The sequence below is a fragment of the Parasteatoda tepidariorum genome, chromosome 1 (assembly GCF_982258835.1).
Source record: "Parasteatoda tepidariorum strain Cologne lab strain chromosome 1, Ptep-v5.0, whole genome shotgun sequence".
NCBI lineage: Eukaryota > Metazoa > Arthropoda > Arachnida > Araneae > Theridiidae > Parasteatoda > Parasteatoda tepidariorum.
Window position 1 is genome coordinate 64,519,438 of NC_141755.1, and position 26,231 is coordinate 64,545,668.

At 30.2% G+C, this 26,231-nt stretch overlaps 1 protein-coding gene across 2 annotated transcripts; it reads right to left on the reverse strand.

The window, feature by feature from the left end:
• Nucleotides 1-783: 783 nt before the first annotated feature.
• On the reverse strand, nucleotides 784-21,465 carry LOC107440753 (uncharacterized). Of its 2 annotated transcripts, none has more exons than XM_087165511.1 (3): nucleotides 20,874-21,465; nucleotides 8,459-9,282; nucleotides 784-1,176 (listed from the first exon to the last, which is right to left on the reverse strand). In XM_087165511.1, the coding sequence occupies exons 2-3, from the start codon at nucleotides 9,157-9,159 to the stop codon at nucleotides 804-806; spliced, it is 1,074 nt and encodes a 357-aa protein (XP_087021637.1). In that variant the 5' UTR covers nucleotides 9,160-9,282; nucleotides 20,874-21,465; the 3' UTR covers nucleotides 784-803. The 2 variants fall into 2 exon arrangements, with proteins under 2 accessions (XP_087021637.1, XP_015909253.1); XM_016053767.3 differs by lacking the exon at nucleotides 20,874-21,465 and adding an exon at nucleotides 18,262-18,809.
• Between the last annotated feature and the right edge of the window lie 4,766 nt (nucleotides 21,466-26,231).

Here is a 26,231-nt window from a genome sequence, read left to right on the forward strand (position 1 = left end):
ATTCTTCCTTCAGGAAAAATGTTTAAAAAAATTTTTGTTTAGAAATTACCGAAGGAAATAGTAATTTCATGGTAAAAAAAATTCTTCATTTAACAAATTATTTTAAAATAATTCGTATTTTTAGAAAAGACTAAAGATATAGTGATTTTATTTACATACATAAAAAAATTCTGGTAAAATTGTCATGCTGCATGGTAATGACATTTCTTGTAAAAAAAAACCATAATTATGGTTAATAAAACCAAAAAATACGGTATTTCGGCTGTTCTTTTGGTAATTTGTCCGCTCATAATACAACGATTTACTGGAAATTCTGGTTTTCAAAATTTTATATTTTATTATCACACATTTAGTAAAAATACAAAACTGAAGACTAAATTTAACAGAATAAATGGTTTTTATGCCATGATCTAAGGTATCACACCAAAACTATCATATTTTACCACATTTGCAAAATTTTATCACACATTATTAAACCATGTTTTATTGCTAATTCTACCAAAATCATTGCAGAAGCACTTCGATAAGAATTATATATCGTTTTGGTGTTCCCATGGATCATAGAATTTTGACCATACTTTTTCTTCTCAATATGTATATATTCAGGATGGTCATTATGAAACACCAGCATAATTTTAAATATTCCCACTATAGTAAAAAAAAATAATTACAGTACATATATATATATATATATATATATATATATATATATATATATATATATATATATATATATATATATATATATATATATATATATATATATATATATACAATGACAATTTTAGAATGAGTAGTTTTTTTCAAAAATCAGCTAGTCTTCTTGATACATATCTTAGCATGAAACTGTTTATTTCTCGCAAGCGTGATTCAGCACGTTCAGCTAAGTTTCTAAGCAATGCGGAATTCTTATTACTGACTCCATACTTAAATTTTCTGCAAGAGAGGTAAATTAGAATACAATCCAGTGCTCCATAAGCATAGGGAGTAGCAGATTTGGTTTTCACTTGTACCCGATCTTTAATTGTTAATTCTGAGCCTGGTTCCAGGATATTTATGACAGAAACTGTGACAAAATCTATAAAAGCTGAAGACTTTGACAGCTCTCTTACACCAATTAAATCAATTCCTTCAGTTCTGAGGGTAATTTTCGGAAACAGATCTTGAATCAAATTTCTATTGAAAATAAAAAAAAACATTATTTTTAATAGCTTAACTACATTTGTGCATGTGCTAAATGTACAAGATATTTAAAGTTTCTAACCTTAATATATTGAAATTTTTTTTTATATAATGCCCACCTGGAGAATGACCTTTCGTCATGAAGGCATCTGAAGGACAAATTTGTTGGCCACTCTTTCTGGTTGCTCCCACAGTAAGAACAGATAATACAGAGAAGGAGAGAACATCAATGCCTTTCCCGGAATTCGAACCCAGAACCTTTCCGAAGCAAGGCCAGTTCCCTGACCTCTATACAGGCCAAGGGAGTCATGGCCATTGTGGGCCAAGGGAGTTATGGACCCCATAATTTCGATTTCAAAGGCACGTTTGTTTTAATATGGACCAGTATTGTGTACCAATGGACTTCGAATTTCAGCCCTAAATCGAATGCTAGTGCTTCACAACGATTGCTCAGTGTCTTAATCTTTCAGCCACTGCAGTTCAAAATTAGTCGATAGAGTCTTCCAAGCGATAAAGTTTTCACGTTTATCGAGGAGAGAAAAAAGGGAATATCAATTGGAATTTAACATGCTATTTTTAAACCTCTGTAGAATAAATATCTACATGATTATTTCTTGACACGGATTTAAAAACTCTACATTAAGAACAAGACATTTGGAATACCTCGCAGTTAATTTTACTCTTATGTAAATTAGAGGCAGTAATCCAGATATTTTCATTTTAAGACAGATAAAATATCCAGAAGACTTTTTTTTAAAATAATAATTCAGTTTTCTTGCATTTTTGTCTACAAATATTATATGTTTCTACAGTGCTTACTTAATGGGAATGTTTTAGTAAAATTATACTTTTTTGAATTAAGAAAAAATCGCACTGTTTTATTATAATGTAATCCATAAAGCATTTGTTAATTATCCTTATGTTGGTTATTCATACATTTTGTTCAATTTGATATAAGTGCATTAATTCTTTTCCCAGTTAACAAAAAATGAATGAGGAAAACTAGTCAAGTTTTAAAGAATGTCCACTTTTCTGGTTTTTATACATAATGAGGATCAAAAGTACCCGGCAATCACCTAGAAGTGGTTCTGTTGTTTTAAGATTTGGCTTAATTCCCTTAATTTCTGTGGTTGAAAACATATATATGAGAATTCTGGATAAAACTGCTCTTCCAACTCAATTGAAATACTTCGAGGGAAGTCAATTTCTTATTCAGCAGTATAACTTCTCTATTCACACGTCAAGATGATTTGACAAAGTGGATATTCAGAAACTGGACTGACTAGAAGTCCAGGTATTGATTAAAATTGAGTCTCAATCAAATTCCCACAGAACATCCTTGGGATGAATTTGAAAGCATAATATGAAGTTAGCAATGAATGCTTGGAAGTCAATACCTACGGCTACGTATCAAAAACTGGTGGAATATTTTCCCAGATGTGTGCACGTTGTCCTCGATGCAAAAGAGAAAACAACATAGTAATAGATGCCTTATAACACAAATCCGTACCCCTGGATGCGAGGATACTTCAAGCCAATTAGTATATGTTAGGTTCAAAATTTGGTCAAACCTATTTTTTTCAAAGCTAACTTTATAGGTAGGAAATCGATGTGAAACCATTTCGTGAAATAATTTTTTTCACGAAATGGTTTCACATCAATTAGAAACTTCTTTAAAAATTACTGTGTATCACCTAATAAACAACTACACAGATATTAAAATAATCTTTAACCAAATAGAGTGAAAATGGAAGTTATCGAACTGGCGAGAATTTAGAGGTATTTGTTTAATCTAAATGTGGTGTTTTATAAATGTGATGTAGTTATTGCATTTATTTGAGTCTTAATTGACTTTCACTGCCTATATTAAAAAAAGCAAGGGCTGCAAATGTTTTGGATGTTGCCCTTAACGTAACATAAAATAACACTTGATTAGTAGTTGTTCGGAAATTACCCACTGTTAAACTTGTAGAAAAAAATATGTGGACTGATTTATTGCTGCTTGAAATGCAACTGCAGAGTTGAAATTTGACATGCTGAAAGAGCCATTTTAGATTATAAATTTAATACGAGTTTCTTTTAAACTCTAATTTGTTCGAAATTTATTGTAATTAACAAAATGTAACGTTAAGTTGAACCCTCAAAACAGTGGTTGCGGTGGGGCTTACGATTTTTTTTTTAAATTTAGAGAGATTTTTAAAGGACGCGGATAAAATGCCTGTGGTTTATTCAAAATTCACCGACATTTGAAGGCAAAATTTATATAAAATGAATGTAACAGATAAAAAATTAACTGAGACAATAACAACTAATATAAGTTAAACTTAATATTTCATTTCTTGTCTTTTTATGCAAAACCGTGGAATTGGTTTTGATTTTTCTTAATTATTTTATTCTATTCTTTTTCCTCTTATATTCGTCAAGTCTTTAGAAAAATTACGCTTTATTTTTTCCCATTTACATTTTATCTTTGTAAATTTAGTACTGACAGTAAAACTCGATATGAGGTCAAATATGTCGATGGACATATGTACAATATTTATGTCGAAATGTTTTAAAAATATAAAAGTTTTAAGGGAAATGAAAATCTTTTCTCAGTTAAACTATTATACAGAAGTGTTATCGTTATAGATTGTTAATAACTGATTTATATTATTTAACTGGATTACTGATTCAATGCTTCGAACTTAAAGCCAACGTTGGTGATGAGCTGTGTTAAGTTGAAGCATAAGTAAAACATAAAATATTATATAAAGTAAAGAGTGTGTGAAATAAAAAAATAAAGTAAAATCAAAAGTAAACCGTAAAGCAAAGTAAAGCGCGTTGCATAAAATTAAGCGTAAAGTAAAATAAAACGTGAAGTAAAATGAAGTTAAAAGTAAATAGTAAAATCAAGTAAAATGTAAAGTAAAGTAAAGCCTAAAGCTTAAAATAAAATAAAGCGCAAATTATAGAGTCATGTATAGAGTAAAGTAAAGTAAAGATAAAGGGAAGCGTAAAGTTTGAAGTAGAGCTTAGAATATAAAAAATTGTTAAGCGTAAAATGTTAACTAAATTAAAGCGCAAAGAGTATAATTAGTAAAATAAAGTGAAAAAATGAAGGAACAGGGAATAGAGGGAAGTAAAGCTTAAAGTAAAATGCAAAATAAAAAGTTTAGTATAATGGAGTACAGTGAAAAGTAAAGTGAAGCATAAAATAAAGTAAAAAATAGAATATTAGGTACAGAGCAAAACATAAAATGAAATGTAAATAGTTGTATAGCGTGAAGAATTATGTAAGACGTGAAATATTATGTAAGGTGTGAAGTATCAAGTAATATATAAAGCAAATTGTAAAGTAGAGTGTGAAGTATAAAGTAAAATTTAAAGTAAAGTATAAAATAAAGCGTAGCAAAACGAAAAAAAAGTAAATAAATAAATATTTGTTCAGTCCTAAGAGGGAAAAAACATGTTAAAATAAAGATATATTTATTGAATTGAATTCCAGAACTTTACTTCCTCTCGCCTCAAACTAAGAGCAGACAAGTTGCACTCGTATATGGGTGATTCTCACAAAATACGACAATTGACAGTCTTTTGCTCCAAGATTAAATACTATACTACTAAAAGAACTTAAAAAAAATAATAAATTGCTTTGCTGTTAGCATTTTAAAATGACTTTGCATTAACATTGACTATTTTGTATATTTAAAAAATTTAATTGAATTTCAAAATGTTATTTTCCTGGCTAGTCACAAACAATATTTCCAATAATAACTAGGTTCAAAACTTTCCATGAATTTTTCAATATCTAATTTTTTTTATCTCAACCATTGTAAGCATTTCTAGAATACATGAAGAGGGTATCATTTACAAAATCTTTGTTGAAAATAATTTTTTCTGTCAGTAATTTGTTTGTCACATGAAAATCAGTCATTTACCTGGCCACTTTTTTTTACTAATTTATAAGCAATTAATACTAATTTATAAGCCAGCAATTAATATCTTAGGTTAAGAGATTTTTTAGAATACCATCCTATCAGAACATGTCTTATTTCAGGATAAAGAACCAACTTTCTGGTTCAAAATCTATTTCAAAAAATTTTACAAGGTGAGTAGGTTTTTATGTTGTCATTTTCCCGTCTTCTTGAAATCATTAATAACATAAACTACATAGATTTACCTGAATCATTTCAAGAAACTCTGCTGTTTTCTGCGGAATGTAAACGTCTTAGGCCGCAATGTTAAATTAAAGTAAAGTTAAATGCTGCGTAAAATGGCAAATTGTCAACGCAATAAAGTTGTAAAATAAAATGATTTGAAATATTTTGAATTTAAATAATATAAAAAAAAAATTCCGATGTAAATTATTTCAAAATTAATCTTACTATGTTATTTCAAAACATGGGGCCTAAGAACAACCAACTTTACATTTACCACTGTCAACTTTTACATTTTTTTTTGTTTTTGAGAGAGAATATTTGCAAAAATATGCAGCCTAAGCGAATCGCTCTTAGTAGATCAACATCTCAAGCACGCAAAAAGAGTGTTTAAGAAACATCTCGGAGCAACCGGAAAAAGACTTGAAACTAATCGAGAACAGAATGCTTTAGCCCGTTCCTTAGAAACATCTGAGCAACAGGAAAGAAGACTGTTAACAAATCAACTACTCACTACTCTAATTAAAGTAAAGTTAAATGCTGCGTAAAACGGCAAATTGTCAATGTCATACTCAAACCCGTTTTTCTTTGAAGCAGCTGGAATTCGCTGCTCTGGAAGAAAAGTGACGCTACCAGATTTAACGTCGCCAGCCGAGCCATTATCAACAGGTCAAACAAACCAATCGAAAAAATTTTTGGCGAATACAATTCGTGTTTCCAAATGACTTCATTCGATGCTACACGTATCGTGAACGAGAATTATATGCCAGCATTCAAAGTGCAAGGACAAATTTATCATCTTGCAGGATCACTTCTGCCATTGCCTGGAGCAGATCATAAATTTCTAAAGATTTATTTCATGGATAACACAAATGATTAAGTCAATCAATGTTGTCAGTTAAACAATTGCACTAAGCAAGAAATTGTTGCCACATTACAAAATTTTTTCGATCAGCATAGTCAGTTAATTAGGCTGTTCAGAACTGACCTTGACAAAATGCCATCCGATAATTACAAAGTTGTTATTAGAACTGACAAAACACCTGCAGACCACCACAAAGGAAAATACAATTGAACTTTTTCACAATGTTTTTCTAAATATCGCGCAAGATTACAAAAATCTTCAGTGGCTCAGCGAACGTGCTGTATTAGCAGCAAAAAATAGCGATGTACATGACATCAATAATCACATTCTAAATAAAATTCCAGAACATATAAATCCATCGAAACTGTGATAGATCAAAACGAGGTTTTAAGCTTCCGAGCTGAATTTCTGAATTCACTTGACTTGCCTGGTATGCCGCCGCACGTTTTAACATTGAAAACTGGAGTACGTATCATTCTCCTCCGAAACATCAACCTACCCAGATTTTGTAACTGTACGGGTCTTTCAGTGAAAAGAAAAATGACCGATATCTTCGAAGCTGAAATTCTAAATGGCAAATTTAAAAGAGAAGATGTTCTGCTACCGTGCACTCCAATGATCCTCACAGATATGCCATTTGAATTTAAAAGTTTGCAGTTTCCGGTGCGACTTGCTTTTGCCATGACCATCAACAACGCCGAAGGACAGTCACTACAAGTATGTGATCTGAATTTGAAAAATCTATGCTTCTCCCACGGACAGCTCTATCTGGCAACTCTATGTGAAAACTCACGTGTCGGAAGACCTTCTAATTTATTATTGTACGCTCCAAACGGTAAAAAAAAAAACATTGTTTATTCAAAAGCACTTGAATAAACCTGATTATAACGAGCCATGCCAAATAATTTTTCAACAGTTAAATACATTTCTGACCATAATTAAATGCAAAATCTGAAACATCTGTGAAAATGGAAGCAAGACTGGTTATCGATCGACTACATACCTCTCAAGCCCATTCCTCTGACATATCTGAGCAACGGCAAGCAAGACAGGTTACCAATTTAAAATACGTTGCTCAAGCCCGTTTATCAGAAACGTCAAAAAACAAAGCGAAGTAAGAATAGAAAACTCACTTCTCTATTCAAACGCCGCCAATATGCTGGTTTAAATCTTAGTGTATTGCACTATGATCCAATAACTAATTATATTCTTTATCTAAGTCTTCATAGGAAAAATGGATCATTTATGAGTGTTTTTAGTGCTCTCAAATTTAAGAATGAAACAGTTGGAATTTGCTGTTTTGGTGGAAAAGTGAAACTAACAGATTTAACATCGCCAACCGAGCCATTATCAACGTTGTTATCGGGTCAGCAATTGAAAATTTATTTGGCAAATACTATATATCGATACAATTCGTGTTTCCAAATGACTTCATTCGGTGCTATGGCATATAGACAGCCAGATTTATTTATTACATTCACATGCAAGTCTGCTTGGACTGAAACTAAAGAGCTTTTGTTACATAGGAAAACATCATCGGATCTTCATGATATTACCGCTCGTAAGTTAAAACAAAAATTGAGCTCTATACTTGATCTCATTGTGAAGTGTCATGTTTTTGAAGAGTCACGGTGTTTGATGTATTCTATTGAATGGCAAAAAAGAGGATTGCCACACGATTTGGCTTATTGAAAAAATCCCCCCATGCCAAATTGTTCATCTCAGATCAGCAGAAATACCTGATGTCGCCATTGATTCAGACTTATTTCAGATCATCTTCCAAAATATGTTTCATGGTCCGTGTGCATCACCATACATGTCTGTTTGATAATGCACAAACGATACCCTAGAGATTTAACTGCTGAGACTATCACCGTTTTTTATCACCATTAAATAAAATTCTCATTTCAAATCATAATCGCAAATCTTATTTACACACTTAAATACAAAATTACAATTATAACTGAAAGAGTTGCAACGCATGCAGGGTACAGCTAGTTGCTTAATGAATTTTTGTTAAAGAACTATTATACAGAAGGGAGTTGAAAAAATGTTTAAGTTTTAGATCAGCGAAGTTTTGTCCCCGCGAAGTTATGGGTCGGCGAAGTTACGTACTCGCGAACTTATGGATTGGTGAAGTTTAGCACCCGAAGTTATGGTTCGACGAAGTTTTATTCCCATAAATTTATGAATTATTGAAGCTTTAGCCACAAAGTTTTGTCCAACGGAGATTTGACAGCTAAGTTTTGACCTTAAATCCATTATTTCTTACCTTTTGTACCATTTCTGTCCTAATGTGCTTGTACTAAATATAAAAATCTTTTTCAAAAAGTCAAATCTTTGAAGCATGAAGGGACTGACGATTAATGCTGAAACGTACAAAAATGCGAACATTTTAACTCCTATATCCTCCTCAGACAAAGCCTTTTCAATAGAAGCCACCAGTTTGTCATCCCATTCACCAAAGAAAAGGGACTTCACCTCTTCATTCATTTCTTCCGATTTATTAAAATAATTCTTAATTTCTTCCATAGATTCTTTACACCTATCGCTGGGTTTTGAAAGTGTTCGCAAAATCCATATCGTACCCAAACTTTCTCCAATAGATGTAAAGAATTTCACATATATAGATTGTGGAACACAATTCCAAAGCCCCTGAGAAATTATACCCAAAACTGGGTTTGTGTCATAGGCCTGGTTTGTCAAATTGCTGGATATCTCATTATTAAAAATTATATCGATGTTTTTAGCTAAACTTGCCAATGAACTAAGTAAATTGACAAATTCAGCTATCATAGAAATATTATCTAGTTTTTGACTTGCCGTTCTGAACACCTTTATGAGTTCCGTTAGATTTCTGCAATATGTATTAATGTTTAGTAAAAACTGGTTTGTGGTTGTTGTAGGTATATTAGCGAAGTTTCTTTCTATTTCATCGTAGTAATCGCTGCGAATGGTCATTTCATCTCTCATTAGCGGATAAATAAATCGAATTCTGTTAAGTACTTCTCTGTCGTAGCAAGGTCCTCCGTTTTTCCTGAATTCCAGTATTTCTTTATTATACAACTGTATTTCCTTTACTGTGTTCCCGGACACCTATAAAAATATGTATTATTTAATAGGGTAATGGATTATGTAATAGATTATTTAATAATTAATAGATTACTTAGTAGACGTATTCTACTTGAAAACAATATCACGATAATTAACACAAAAATAGCTACGCAAATGATAGAAAACAACAATTTCATCCGGTATAATATCATTTTAAAGGAAAGTTACTAAAACATAAATTAGTATGGTTCCTTACAATGTACAAATATATATATATATATATATATATATATATATATATATATATATATATATATATGTAACATAAAAAGCTTTTATTAATCTTTTTATGTTAGTTTCTTTGCTATAAAACAACTCCTACTTTATTACTAATTAATTATTCTATTTGAAATACTTTCTCACACTTTTAAAAGCCACATCCTGTTTCTAAATCTATTTTTAGCCAAAGTATGCATACATTTAAATAAAGATCTTTTTTCCCTTTTAAGCCGTGGGAATCACTCGAGCAAGTTCATTAACCAATTGTAAGTTCTGAGATTTCCCTCTTTTCCCTAAATAGAGACATTTTAGGATTTTTTGCAAGATTTTCCCTACCAGAAAGACTGTTTGCTGATGGAGTAAACATCACTTTTTCGCTCTCACTCAACTAAGAATGTTCAAATAAAAGTTACTCTGATTTAATTAAAATCCTGTGTCTGTTTTCCTGCTCGGTCCGACTGCAACATTTTACAAGCCGACAGGATATTAAGAACTGATGAAACGGGCGCAGGATAATAATTGCTAAAATGCTTCTTCAAAATATAATTCAAAAGTGAAAATAAAAATACAATTGGCGGAATCATAAAATTGCTGCTGAACTGACATTGTTCGTGAAACACATATTATTCTTTTGAAACAGGACTAAAGGAATTTGATGCCAAAAATAATTAAAAGAAGATTTTTGGGACTTCTCTTTCAAGTATCCATTGGAGTGGTCTCAACTGTATTTTAACAGTGCCTGACGTCTTCGTTCCCGTTATTACAGAAGTGGATCTCAACGCTGCCTGGTTTGATTCTCCCCCACTTGAGTGCTAGAAGCACTTTGACGGAATCCCATTTGTGTATATCAACTTGATGGAAATGTCATCATATAAAATAATAATAAAAAGAAAATGATTTTACGATAGGTTTGTGCAACGCGATGCGTCATCAGAGGTCAGATAGTCTGTCTGCTCATATGTTCAAAAACAAAACCTTGAATGGTTTTCAACCTCCGTTAACAAAATTCTCAACTGTTGGTGCTATGTGTTCAGTGTGTGAACTTTAGTGGATCGTGCTTAGTGATGAAAACTTGTGAACAAAAATAGATGAATGCTATGAAAATCTTCTTTGGGGGGATTAATATTTTACACATTTTATATCAATTATACTTACTTGACAAATCGTGCTCTGATATTTTTAATGATTGATATTAATGATGAAATTTTTAATTGATTTTTAATGGTGAAATTTTTAAACGTGAATGCTTTCTAATCATTCACGCTCATATCTCGAAATTAAAACAAACAATTTATGGCTATTTATATTTTGATAATATTTCAATTTATTGATATTATTATTCAATGGTTTACCATATTATTTGTTTAAATTAAATAATATTAAAATTTAGTATTACCATCATATTTTTTTTCTCACTTTTGATTCAGTATGATTATAATTTTAATTATTTAAGGAATCACTCTTTTTATTGCATTATATATCACAGTTTTTTCCCTTTTAAGCCGTGGGAATCACTCGAGCAAGTTCATTAACCAATTGTAAGTTCTGAGATTTCCCTCTTTTCCCTAAATAGAGACATTTTAGGATTTTTTGCAAGATTTTCCCTACCAGAAAGACTGTTTGCTGATGGAGTAAACATCACTTTTTCGCTCTCACTCAACTAAGAATGTTCAAATAAAAGTTACTCTGATTTAATTAAAATCCTGTGTCTGTTTTCCTGCTCGGTCCGACTGCAACATTTTACATATATATATATATATATATATATATATATATATATATATATATATATATATATATATATATATATTATAATGAAGATAAAAACAAGGAAAAATTATAGACGTAAGAAAAAAAGTTGGGGGGGGGAAATAATAATTAAAAAAATAACAAACAACTGATTACAAAAAAAAAGATTGAAATTTTATTTAAAAAACCGGAAGAAAAAGAAAGATATAATCTTTTCATCAGCCCACACGATTAAATCCGCAAGAAAGAGTGCTTTCTGATAATGTATCAATATAGCCAAAGCAAAATATATTAATACAATAGTGTGAGGAGCACTCAAAATTTTTTTTTGTAAAATTTGTAATTTTTGTAAAAAATTTTTTTGAGTGCTCCTCACACTATTGTATTAATATATTTTGCTTTGGCTATATTGATACATTATCAGAAAGCACTCTTTCTTGCGGATTTAATCGTGTGGGCTGATGAAAAGATTATATCTTTCTTTTTCTTCCGGTTTTTTAAATAAAATTTCATCCTTTTTTTTTTTGTTTTTTCTTGTAATCAGTTTTGTTTGTTATTTTTTTAATTATTCCCCCCCCCCAACTTTTTTTCTTACTTCCATAATTTTTCCTTATTCTTGTTTTTATCTTCATTTATCATATATATATATATATATATTTTTATTTTTTTTTCTTTGGGGGGAGGGGGTCATAGTATTAACCTTAAAAAAAAATCAATGTTAGAAATACCGAACGATGATCTTTTACCATCTAATGCCTTCAATAGTCTGTAAAAATTGCATATCTGAGAAGTTTTGCCACAATTTGGCAATCTAGTGGGTTGAGAGATGAAATATGATATAGGCGTTTATGGTCACTATCTGGCTAGAATGTGATTATACCTGTTTTCGATGCTTATGAAATATGTTAATTTTATTTCTGAAAAAATATGAATAAATGTTTTGAAGCAATATGATTTATAATTAGTTAAAAGTTTGATTTGTTCCTGATGTTCTCTAACTTGCCTTTTATTCTTTTCTGCTACAATTAAAAAAACAACAACATCAACGTAGGGAATACTGGACAAGGATCTACACTTAATTGTCAACATATTATACCGGATAATCTGGTTATTATTAGAAATGCATGGAAATTACCAAAAATTTATGAATTTTTGTTATATATTCTAAGAAAAAAATTATCGTACTTAAAACATATAAAATTCATTTCTAAATAAAATTCTAGCGTAGTCCCGGGAAAATAAAAGAATTTGTTTTTTTCCCATGGGCAACAAATGAGCCTCAATTGCACTTATGTAAACAATATTACACAGAAATTAGTAGTATGCTAAAGAACACGTGAGATAAGAAGTAATGCACAAATAATATATGAAACAAGAGGACACAAAAATACTAAATAATATATAGATAAGGTATGAGCAAATATAAAAATGCGAATATTAATAGAATAAGTTATGAACTAAGAAATGACCATGAACGATGTTAGTTTTAAAAGGGACGGAGAAGGTTCGTGAGATGAGAAGTAATACACAAATAATATATGAAACAAATGAGAGGCCATAAAGGTACAAAATAATATATAGATAAGGTATGAGCTAATCTAAAAATATGAATACAAATAGAATAAGGTATGAACAAAGGATTGGTCCTTAAATGATGTCAGTTTTAAACGTTAGGGAGAAGGTTCGTTAAATTGTGATACTTAGTTGAGACAAGGTAAAGTAAGAGGGTAATAAGTGTGATATCTCACGTTTTCATTAAAATAAAAATACAGCAGAACTATAATATTTTCCTACTATTTTTTTTAATAACTTTTTCATCAGAATAAATACACATCTAATCTTTGTTATAGTTTCGCTTACAAACGTAATTTAAAAATGTAGATAAAATTTAAAAATAAAAACAAAAATATGATAAGATTAATTACACCAATTTTGTTTTTGAACCGATAGTGCCTGAGCAGCATGGTCACGTATTGGGGAGTGTGGGTAACTGGAAACTCTTCATGTGTTGAAGGGAATGTTGTGTTATTTCTAATGTCACTTGCTAATGCAAGCAAGCCTGCAAGCGTATTTAAGGCCGATGGTGCGTTTCTTGTGCTGGAGAGGCGCAATCCATGACCAAGAATACGAATGTTCACAACAGAATGCAAATGTAACATGTTTAGGTATAAATGTTCCGGGACCCTGACAGCGGATTCCTTTTACACTTATCTGTTGCGGATTTTTTACAGTGTATTTCCCCTTCTGTTACCAAAGTTCAAAAATGTTTATATAAAAATATAATAAACCTGAAACCGAAAACTTCGCATTTTTAAGCACTTAACATTACGTTACTAACATGTAACATTAATTGTTTTTCAATATTATTATTGTTATTACTTTGAAAGATAAAACTATTTCATCTTTGTTACTATTATGGAAAAATTTATTAAATTTTCTACCGTATATTCGAAATGTTTGATAACATACGCTTTTTTCAAATTAAAAGTACTGTAAATCACTGAAATTGCTTTTTGTGAAATTACATAGGGGAAAAAACCTTTATATATAGTTGGTAACAAAATTTTAAAAAAATATCAGGGGGTAAGGCTTTCAGTGGAGCTAAATTTTTAAAGTATTTGTAATGCAAATTACTGAATTTTTGTACCTACTTATATTTCTCTTAATAATCTTAATAAGCAATGAAATACTAAATAAAAATTTCATAAATTAAAGTTGTAAGACTTATTCCTTACAATACTGTCAAATATTAAGATTTAAATTAACGAAATTTAATCAGAAAAATTAGTAATTTGCAAATATAGAACAAAACAAAATTTACATCGATAACCTAAAGTTCCTGAGATAGAGAGAAAAAAATATTTCAAAGTAGCATAATTTGATTTGTATTCTTATGAAATAAAATTGAAAATGTTTTTATTACATCACTAATAAGTGGAGTCAAAATGCTGATTTGCAATAATTTAAAAAGTCCTTGCTTAATGATGATATCTCATAATCTCTAACTAAATGCAAATATATGATCTAGTTAGTAAAATTCTTAACATTGGTTTAGTACAGATTTTTTAATAATTTTTAGTTAAGAGTAGTAAAAAATTGTGCATTTTATTTCTGTTTAATAAATGTGAAATACTTATAAAAACAATTTTAAATAAATTTACGGGAGTCTTCTCTTCCCATATGTTACTCTTTGTTTAACTCTGCTATGTAAAAAATTGTGGATAAAGTAACGGTAAAAAGTACCGGTACTCAGAATGCTGGTACTTTTTACCGTAAAATCCATTTTTCCCGGAACATGCTACTGATAAAAAAAAAATCTGATATATTGTTATTTTTACACTAGCAATTACAATAATATCACTGAATCACTCGAATTATATAAAAATATCACTGTAAAAATTACGCTACAAAATTTTATTTTAAGATTTATTTTACGGATTATGTACCCAAAGTGCTGGTACTTTATTCCGTAATTTTCTTTAGAAATTTTAACAGTGGGTTACCATGACATAGTGGGAGAGTAACAGAGGAAAAAAAAATCTGCTAGTCAATTTAATTCGACAGGTTATATTAAAAAAAAAGAAGAGTTTATACAAAACTGAAAAGTAAAAATTGATCTTACCCTTAAAAAATCAAGTGAACATTAAAACAACAAATTTGAAACAATTAGTTTAGTAAATAAAACATCTTCACTTTATTAATGTTTTATCTTTTTAGAATACAGCAAGTACAATGAAAATTTTTAACCCCTTCCTTCTCGCTCCCGTGAAACTGACGGGGTGAGGTTTCGCCCTCTGTTTCTCGCTCCTGTAATATTTCCGGGCGGGAGTGTTCAGTAGCAGCGTGGCAAAAAGAATAAAACTAATTCATTTCTTTTGCCCGGAAAACATTTTATTTCTCATTTTACACACCAGATGGCAGTATCAGGATATTTTTAAGGTAATGAGGAACCTGCATGCGTTGGGTAATCGCAAAATGTTGATTATTTTAAATTGTCTATATCTTAAAACTCTCTAAAGTCAATTCAGAATTTAAAAAATTGACCCCAATATTAAAAAAAACTTAACTTAAAATTAGCCCAAAACGAAACTAACTTCACGTGACACAAAATGAGGCGGGGTTTGCTTATGACGTCAAAGTATAGTAACTCAGCGAACGGGAGGAGTTAAACCGAAGCTTCCTATCTAGAAATGTGTTATAAAGACGTTTTAATTGGAACTGCGTTTTTTAAAAATTGTTTTTCTTTCATGTTTATATCATATATATAATAGTTTAAATATATATGTAGTGTATATCAGTTGCATCCTCCCCCTTGAGAAAATTTTTGTGGACACCTTTCAGCATAATGAAATAAAATTGAGGAATGAAAAAATAAATGTCGAAACTACTTTTTTTTTCAATAACTTTTGAAATAAATCCCATTTTCTTTATTTATACTGATTCATTTTCATTTATATTTGTCTATGTATAAAAGTCTGAACTGTTTTGAAAGTTTTTATTTAATGAGTTGATCCCAACTAGAGGGAATGGAATGAATGGTATATGGCCTCGAATTTAGGTAAATTAAAAAAAATTTCATTTTTTATTATTAACTTCTAAGATATTTTCCTGAATATTTTTTTGAAGAAATGTTAATAATGCTTAACTTTGATAATTTTTTCTTCCAGATAAAATTATTTTTTAACTTTTAAAAAAAAGAACCTGTACACCACTGTTCTAAGAATAAAATCCTTTCATTTTGAAGAATAAAAATAAAAAAAGAAAGAAAGCGATGTGAACAGCATTTCATAAACATTTTAATTCTGTATAATGAATTATTTATTCAGAGAAGCTTATCAAGCAGAAAAACAATCTTATAGAATTAAATTATAATTAAGTAAGTTATTGTAAAATGGTCTTAGCAACAGTATAATCATCATCTCCTAGAACAGGGATGGGCAAACTTTTTTGGTCGTGGGCCAAAAATCTAGAAAAAAAAAGTTTGGTGGGCCGAGTAAAAACTTCTGAAATAAAATAAAGTCAATTCATCATTGAGTGCATGCCACTCTGCATCAACTTTGCGATTTTTAGTCGCCATTTTGGGATAAAAAATGTTTACAAATAACTCAAAAAGGCAGTAACCATTTTATACATTTAATAATTTCACCATTATTTACAATGACGTTGCATGTTTGCAACCTTTCCATACGCAGTAAATTATGTTACAGCTCGAGCCGGCAGAAAAATCCGTTCGTTGGAACTTAAAACGCGTAGTCAGCCTCATGTGAAGTACAATTCACCTACTATATTAGATTCCATATGTCTGCTCCTCGAGAAAGACAAATACTAGTTGGAGCTAATCTACAGCTATTCTATAAAGAACTTTTGCTGTCAACATTTTAATAGTTAAAGCTGTTTGTGCTAACTATTTTAATTAATTTATGTTTTGTAGAACAAAAATAGAGAAAGTGAAAAGGTCATCAGTACTTTGTTAAAAAAGAAATCAACAAAAATAGTTTTAAACAAAGTAGATATATTCGCCACTGATCGGCTAGTTAAAACTCTGTCCGCGGGCCGGATAAAATCTTCCGCCGGGCCGCAGTTGGCCCGCGGGCCGTAGTTTCCCCACCCCTGTCCTAGAACTTAGGTGGTATAACGCAGTAGTTGCAGACAATTTGCGAGTATTTTTTTTCATCGCGTTTGATGGCTTTACCCCAAATTTGTCTTTTTTCTCCTTTTGGTACACTAAAAAATAATTTATTTGGCGTGTTTAACGTAGAACTATTGCCTATGGTACAATGCAACACTTGTAGTTTTTGCTTGGAGCCATTTTTCAGAATTTATACTCGGCGCGGCATATGCTTTCCCCGTTTCGAAACATGATGGGAGTCGTGGTTGTACTATACTTTGACGTCAACAGAGCGGATGGGAAACCTAGCCGTGGTTTAGGGAGTGGGGCTAATCGAGCGATTTTAACTATTAATAACAAAATAACTAGTTATCGGACCGGTCTGAAATTGGTGTCTATCTTTATAAAATGGCATGATGTTTCATTTTAAAACATAAAAAAAAGCATGCAGGTTATTCATTGTAGATAGTTAGTTAATTTTAAACTAGATGTCAGCACTAATCAATTTTCAGGGATAAAAAAATAGGCACTTTTATGACCGTTTTCTTGAAAATTAATCAATCGTTAAAGGGTTAAACTGATTAGTTTATTAAAAAACTGTACATACAGAAAGTCATGACAACAATTTTGCCAACTAAGCAGAAAAAAATAAATACAATAATTACAGTAAAAGTAAAAAATTCTTAGACATTATTAAAATGTTTGATTTTTAAAACCAAAGTGATTTTTGAATACATATTAGATAAGCTTCGCAATATATTACATATTAAGCAATTTTCACAACAAGATAGAGTTTTAATTAACTAGATAATTTAATTATCAGATGAAATATAAATAGTAATTTTCGATTAAAGAGTGATTTAACTGCAGTTAATAAGAAGAAAAGAAGGTTGGGACTATAGCATTTTCGTTGTATCTGAAAAAGGTACTACACATAAGTTATTTTTAAAATTCTAATTTCAACTCAATATACATTTACTGAAAACATGCTATAAATTAATTTGAATACTTTGGAATTTTATTTGAGCACTTAAAATGTTCTGAAGTCATGGGATATGAACTGTTCAAGTATTCTTGGTGCACAAGGGGGGTTGGAAAGTAATGTCGTTCCGGCCCATTAAATATTCTCTAGTCTTAAAAACCAATTCCTTTTTTCCGATCCATTTCGATTAAATTTAGATCCGGCAGTAAAGGGTTGTTGCTAACGATGGTGAATACATTATTGATTAAAAATAAAATCTCGATAACAAATATCAAATGCACCGAAACGACATAACTTTCCGTTTCCCCTTATATTTTGAAAATATCCACAAATATTACAAGTATTAATGAACAAATAAGAAAGATGAACGAATACATAAATGGGAGTAATTAATAGAACTCACTTCGATATCTTTTATGCTGGCCATTCTCGTTCACCTAATAATTTAAGGAGTAACAAAAAAATGACGAATTCGATAGGAATTAAATTTTTATTAACATTGAAAAAGTTGAGAAGAAAAAGAAACAACTGTAAAAAAATTATATTATCACTTGTTTCAAATTCAACCAATTATGAGAAAGGGCGATTCTCTTCCTAGATATGAGATATCAAAAGGAATGATTTACAATATCTAATCAATCGTCATTATTTTTGATAAAAAAATAATCTATTAATCTTTACATTCATCATTAAATATTCAAATAAATGATTATTTTTAAAAGTTTTAGAAAAATATATATATGGTTTTGTTGCAATATATATATATATATTAGTTAAGTTTTTTTATTATTCCCCCCCCCCTTTTTCATACGCCTATAACTTTCCTTTGTTTTACCTTCATTTTGAACTTATATATATATATATTTCTGGAATTGTTTAATAAATTGAAGATCTTAGTGAAAGCATGCTCCATGTGACATTTTTGAAGAAAAAAAATTGAATTTTTCTGGGAAAGACATTATTTAGCATTGATTAACTAAACAATATTACTTTTTGACAAATTTCGTAAATCTTATTGAATGCTAAGAAATATAAATTCTATCAATCGGAAAGTTTCAGAAAAGAATTAAAGGCAGGACGTGTATTCTTTATTTTTCAAACATTTCTGAAATGTTAATTCTAAGTGAAATAAATTTAAATTTATTTATAGATTTACACCCATTATTCAAATACACTATTACAATGGGATACCTGCAAGTGAAGTAATGTGGGTATTTTGATTCTGATTCGTTGGTGAAACGACATTTGCTTACGTTAGCAACTGTACTTTCCTTCCTATTTCGAGTAAGCCAAGCCCGAACGTATCAATTCTCTTAGTGACACATTCTATATAATTTCACAAAGATTTCAATTCTTTTACTATACATTTCTTACTTAACACAAAGACAGGCATGAAGCCATGTGGAACATAAACAAACTAATTATGCGTCGAAGTTGCCAGGTACACAAAACAAAAATATATCATGGTTACAATAAAAGACATAAACAAATAATAAATCTTAGTTTGGTAAAAAATGCAGACGAGAAAGAATTATATTTAAACGAATTCGATGTGCGATACGACGTTGTATTTAATTGACTTCATGTTGATTAACAATCTTACTGAAATTTAGCTCAACTTAATCCCCTTATCTTTTTTTTAATAAACAATCAGCTGGCTTTGAGGTCATAGGTTACGTTTCTGTGTATCAGCGATCGTCTTCTTCTTGAGATGCAGATTACAAATTGTGTCTACGTGATATTGTGTCTCCGAGCTGTCTATACGCTTGCTTTTAACATGGCGCAAAACGTCAATGTGGAAAATGAAAAGCTTTTGCGGTCTAATTTTTTTATTTAAAAACTTACTCTCATGCTGCATTTCCTGGTATAAAAATGAAAATTGCAAAACCCAGAATACGGCAGTGATTTTGATAATTTTCATCTATTTTGAAAAATACAAATTAGCGATGTTTTAAAAAAGTTTAATAACTTATAAAATATTTTTTATCTGCTCTCTAGCCTAGATAACTCTACACGATAAAAATATAAATATATTTTAAAGCCACCGCATTAAATCAAGTGCAAGGCACTTAAAATATGCCTTTTTTATTGCACAGGGTTCGAACACGAAAGGCACCTGAAATAGCACACGTGAAGCAAGCTAAATTGTTTTTTATGCACTTATTTCTCTTGGTTATGAAATGATATGTATAAAAAAGTTGTCTATTTCGCTTCGGTTTCACCAAATGCTAAAAAATGAATAAAGTTTGACGAACTACACTTAAGGTAATGAAACAATACTTTTCGAAGCTCTTTCGCCAAGTGAAATACAAAAAGTAACTCTTTTAGTGTCTTGCACTCAAAGCAAAGCTGTAATGTTATACTGAATATACCATGATATACTATATATATCATACTATATATGTCATACTATATATACCGTAAGGAATGATGTGGGCTTTGGAAAGAATATATAGCTAAAAAAAAAAAAGCTTAAAACACACACATAGCTGAAAAGTTGAAACTTTTTAAAAATCACCAAATTAGATAGACGCATAGCTAATACCCAAATAAAAATTATTAACATCAATTAATAAATCTCAATTTTCGCAAATTTCAATTAACTCAGATAATGTAAAATTCGAATAACATCTTAAACATTAATAAATTAGATTGCAAACTTTTTTTAATTTTACGAAAGTGTGGTTTTTATTCTTTTTCACGTTCTGCGCCATTTTTAGAATTAGCAATGATGACGCTGACTATAAATTTGAGCCAATATGCATAAACAACTATTACGCGAATTCATATCAGTACTATAGATGAATTTACTACTGTACCGGTAACTGCTGGGTATTAATAAATGATGAACAGACAAGTGATAAAAAAATTAAAAAAAAAAACAAAAAAAAGGATTATGGCCGGGTAAAACAATATAGGTGTACATATTTAGCGTTGTGCTGCAATTTGCAACCCAGAAGGAAATCAATTTTTAAAAATCCAAGAAACGAATACATTCTACAAAAAAAGACATACCTCTTCTCCATAGAAGTTATCTCTCACCTAGGAAAAATAAAACCACTAGTCTGAATGAAGGAGTCCAGTTTTTGCACTGATATTTTTGTTTTATTGAAGATTTCTAAGACTCTTTATCACAACCTCTTAATATTATCATAAGAGGCACAGCATCAAGAATATGGGTACTATTGGGTAGCTGGAGCGGAAGACTGAACCATCAGAAAAGGCATCTTGCAAAAAAACGGATACGATCTGTGGGTTCCCTAACTCGGTGTCAGCAAATCCACATACCACGGTAGGTGTCGACCATCACAATCAGCATGCTCGTGCATCATGGTGAAGAGCAATAAATCAAAAAAAAAAAAAACTGCTGGAAAAGGTTCAAGCAGAACATCTTCAAAAAGGAACAGCTGCAGATATTTTTGGAATTTTCTTTAAAAATAATTCAGCGCTATAACAAAGCAAAAAAATGGCCGTGAAGGAGTCCATCAATGGCGGTGTTAGACGCCATGTAAAATCCGAAACCCTTTCCTCAATTGAGGAGGGAAGTGAAAAAAAAAGCTCCACGAAGGAGTCCATACGCTAAGAATCAACTGAATTCGAAATGCCCCGAGCGTCTCTTGCGCCTCGATATTTATCCTCTTGCTTAAAGTTAAAGTCAAATTACTTATTTTCCCAAAAGTTGAGATGTTATCCCAATTATTTTACCAGCGTTACGGTTAAGGAACACATCTCAGATTTTGTACGACACGCTGACATCAAAGATACCGGCAAACAGGTGTCTTTTTTCTAAGAAAAAGGGGTAGGGCTAAAGGAATGTGAACAGAGAGTCAAGGGGAGAAAGTCCCCATTGCACTACAGATTAAGGGGCGAGAAGAATTAGATCAGCAAATAAGGATTTGTATCATGAATTAACGAAATTATACCAAAATTAAATTAAACTTGTGACTTGATGTCACAACTACCCAAAATCATAAAATTTTTATTCTAATTTAAATTTTTTTTAAAAGTTATATTTTGTAATTTTTTATTTATTATTGAAGCTCATTGAAATAACGAAAATATAGAAAATTTTTTGGGGAGGAGTTTTACAGAGGATTCAACATTAGTGTGGTCTTGTCCCTCTGCCAAACGCTCTGTAGTGTGGTGGCAGCGCAGCGGGTTCGATTCCCACTGCAACCTTGGATGTTTTCGTATGATATCCTCTTCTAATCTCTGCTATCGGTTCTTCATTTTGATTAGGGCTTATAACACGTATTTTGCAATCATCAAACCTTAAAATGAAGATTCTAATGAATATGTAATACCGAATAAATAAATAAGTTGCGTTCTGGGTATATGTATTTGATTTTATTAGGCTGTATTTTATTTGAAACAAGTAATTAATATAAGTTGTAGTTTAACGAGCAGTGTAATCTTATTCTTGTTTCTTTTTAAATATGCTTTTTACTTTATAATGACATAGCTTTAGTTTGTCGTAATGTTTCTTCTTAGTCATAAAGAATTCTGGAAATTCGCTAAATGCTAAATTTTCAAGTATTTTTCCTTTCTTCTTATGCATACATTTTTGAACTGAGCGATACTGATTACGACACTAAGATTAGGTATTTCTGATTACTACAGTGATAAAGGTCGGGATAACCAGGTTGCTAACGTGCTGAACTCTCGTTCGTGAGAACGCGAGTTCGAGCCCAGCCGGCCGAAGACTCTCTTGTAGTAACTGGTGATTGGTGCACGTAAAACTGGTGCAGGTAAAAATTACGATCTGTTGATGAATGAAAGGATATATGAATGAGTCTGACCTATAAACGAGTGTGACGTATGGTTGTCGAAGAAGTTTGAATTCTTCTCCATGGATGGCGCCACTGGATAACAAGAACAATCGCACCCTGTGCCTTCCTGGCCAACGACAACAACTACAATAAAAACTTTTTTATTGTTCCTGAAGTGGCTAGGAAAAAAAAAACATTTTTAAGAAATCTGGGGACATAATCAAAACAATCACATTCAGTATGATCGCTTCAGAAATTGATAGCATTTCTTATAATTACCTTTCACTTCCTCTCAATTTTTTTTAGCGGGAAGGAAGACTTTTCAAAACGTAGAATAAACATTGTTTCCTATTTATTTTCTCAGAATTAGTTGTGAAATTATTTTTTGATTCAATGAAATCGAAAATTTAGAATAAATGTTATGCAAAAGAAAGATAAAGATGAAAAAAAGATTTTTCCCCCTTTTAGAGAATATGTGTTCCTCATAATCTTTGTATGACGGACGATGTTTCGATCAAATGATAAACTTAACAAATAATTGCTAGAATACTTATCTTGCAAAAATCCTTGAAATGCCCTTAAAAAATATAAAAAAATGTAGAATTTTTTTTTAAGCAAACAGGAATTTCTATTTGAAATATTTTTTTGCAATAACTTTACGTATTATATTAAATACTTATGTTAAGAATAATCGAATTTAATTTTTATTAAAAATATATGTTGAGTGGGAAGAAGTAAAAATGTAAATACGAAAATAAAGTTACAAGAAATATTAAAAGTTACAACATAAAAGGGAAAATATAGTGGAAAAAATTAGTACGAAATGATTCGATACCAAAAAAATTATAAATGTAAGAAACATACCTTAATATATCAAAAAACAATTTTTACCCCCAATTACCCCCTAACTAACAGAAGATGTATTTAAAAATCTAAATATGGCAATGTAATTATTTCACTACTATTTGTATAAAAAAGGTAGTATACAGCAGTTAGGTATGAATTATTCGTGAAAAAGAATAAAACAACATAGTAATAATACTTTTTTTAAAATTTCATTCTAGCCGAATTCCCGTTCTTTTTAAGGGGTGAAACAAAAGAAAGTAGTCAATAAATTATACTGAGCAACAATACAAGGTCAGGAACAAAACTTAAAGAAAAATTTTTTGCAGTTTATCTCAACAAAATAAAAAATTAACTATATTCAGTATCTTTTGTCATGATACTTTTGATTGAGGCCAATTCTTGTCAGTCAAAATTTATCAGACTCAAGCTACTTTCTACAGTACTAATCTTTATCATGTTGCAGTAAAACCTCTTTTCACAGTATTTTATTAAAACTGCACAATATTGGTTTAATTTTAATAGGTATGAGGTAAATTACTACAATACAATAGGTACCAAATATGCTGACATAATATTTTTTTGCAATAACTTTACGTATTATATTAAATACTTATGTTAAGAATAATCGAATTTAATTTTTATTAAAAATATATGTTGAGTGGGAAGAAGTAAAAATGTAAATACGAAAATAAAGTTACAAGAAATATTAAAAGTTACAACATAAAAGGGAAAATATAGTGGAAAAAATTAGTACGAAAATGATTCGATACCAAAAAAATTATAAATGTAAGAAACATACCTTAATATATCAAAAAACAATTTTTACCCCCAATTACCCCCTAACTAACAGAAGATGTATTTAAAAATCTAAATATGGCAATGTAATTATTTCACTACTATTTGTATAAAAAAGGTAGTATACAGCAGTTAGGTATGAATTATTCGTGAAAAAGAATAAAACAACATAGTAATAATACTTTTTTTAAAATTTCATTCTAGCCGAATTCCCGTTCTTTTTAAGGGGTGAAACAAAAGAAAGTAGTCAATAAATTATACTGAGCAACAATACAAGGTCAGAAACAAAACTTAAAGAAAAATTTTTTGCAGTTTATCTCAACAAAATAAAAAATTAACTATATTCAGTATCTTTTGTCATGATACTTTTGATTGAGGCCAATTCTTGTCAGTCAAAATTTATCAGACTCAAGCTACTTTCTACAGTACTAATCTTTATCATGTTGCAGTAAAACCTCTTTTCACAGTATTTTATTAAAACTGCACAATATTGGTTTAATTTTAATAGGTATGAGGTAAATTACTACAATACAATAGGTACCAAATATGCTGACATAATATTTTTTTGCAATAACTTTACGTATTATATTAAATACTTATGTTAAGAATAATCGAATTTAATTTTTATTAAAAATATATGTTGAGTGGGAAGAAGTAAAAATGTAAATACGAAAATAAAGTTACAAGAAATATTAAAAGTTACAACATAAAAGGGAAAATATAGTGGAAAAAATTAGTACGAAAATGATTCGATACCAAAAAAATTATAAATGTAAGAAACATACCTTAATATATCAAAAAACAATTTTTACCCCCAATTACCCCCTAACTAACAGAAGATGTATTTAAAAATCTAAATATGGCAATGTAATTATTTCACTACTATTTGTATAAAAAAGGTAGTATACAGCAGTTAGGTATGAATTATTCGTGAAAAAGAATAAAACAACATAGTAATAATACTTTTTTTAAAATTTCATTCTAGCCGAATTCCCGTTCTTTTTAAGGGGTGAAACAAAAGAAAGTAGTCAATAAATTATACTGAGCAACAATACAAGGTCAGAAACAAAACTTAAAGAAAAATTTTTTGCAGTTTATCTCAACAAAATAAAAAATTAACTATATTCAGTATCTTTTGTCATGATACTTTTGATTGAGGCCAATTCTTGTCAGTCAAAATTTATCAGACTCAAGCTACTTTCTACAGTACTAATCTTTATCATGTTGCAGTAAAACCTCTTTTCACAGTATTTTATTAAAACTGCACAATATTGGTTTAATTTTAATAGGTATGAGGTAAATTACTACAATACAATAGGTACCAAATATGCTGACATAATTTGATTTATATTTAAACTACAACAACTACCATAACACCAATAGTGCCGATTACCACAACTAATAAAGCATCATTGGCGTCAATAATAGTATGACGATTTTTTACATTTCTCTGGAACGAATTGTAATGCCATTTCTCTATTAATTTTGCTTTTTAGTATGAAGCTTGTTTTTTATTTTATTTGGTATGTAATACCAAAATTAGCAAAGCATCATAGGAGTCACTAATAAAGCGGTGAATTTTTTACGGTTCCCTTAGATCATTGTTTCTCAACGGGGGCGATACCGGGGCGGTAGGAGTATGATGAGGAGCGGTGAACTTGTTTTGGGCAGCAGGGGGCGGTGGGTTTGTTTTGGGAGGTAGGTTTGTTTTGGGCGGTAAGGGGGGACTGAGCATATTTTGCCATTCAAATTTTTAAAGTCCCAAATAAAATTATTAAATTACTATCGATTTAATTAATGAAATTAATCTAAAATTAATGTTAAAAGAAAGATTAAAACAATGCATTAAATTAAGATTATCTGATTCACCATTTATACCAGCAATAAAACGAACTTATGTGATCTATATTCTCGAATTCAAACCAGTGCAACGCATGAATCAGTGGTTTCTGCCTCTGACTCA

Excerpts from the sequence above, each read along its gene's own strand:
- LOC107440753 (XM_016053767.3), bottom strand. The coding sequence starts at position 18,285 with ATGGCCAGCATAAAAGATATCGAA. Across the intron at positions 9,283-18,261 it reads CCAGCATAAAAGATATCGAA|GTGTCCGGGAACACAGTAAA; the intron begins GTGAGTTCTATT and ends ATATTTTTATAG. Across the intron at positions 1,177-8,458 it reads GGACAGAAATGGTACAAAAG|AAATTTGATTCAAGATCTGT; the intron begins GTAAGAAATAAT and ends TATTTTCAATAG.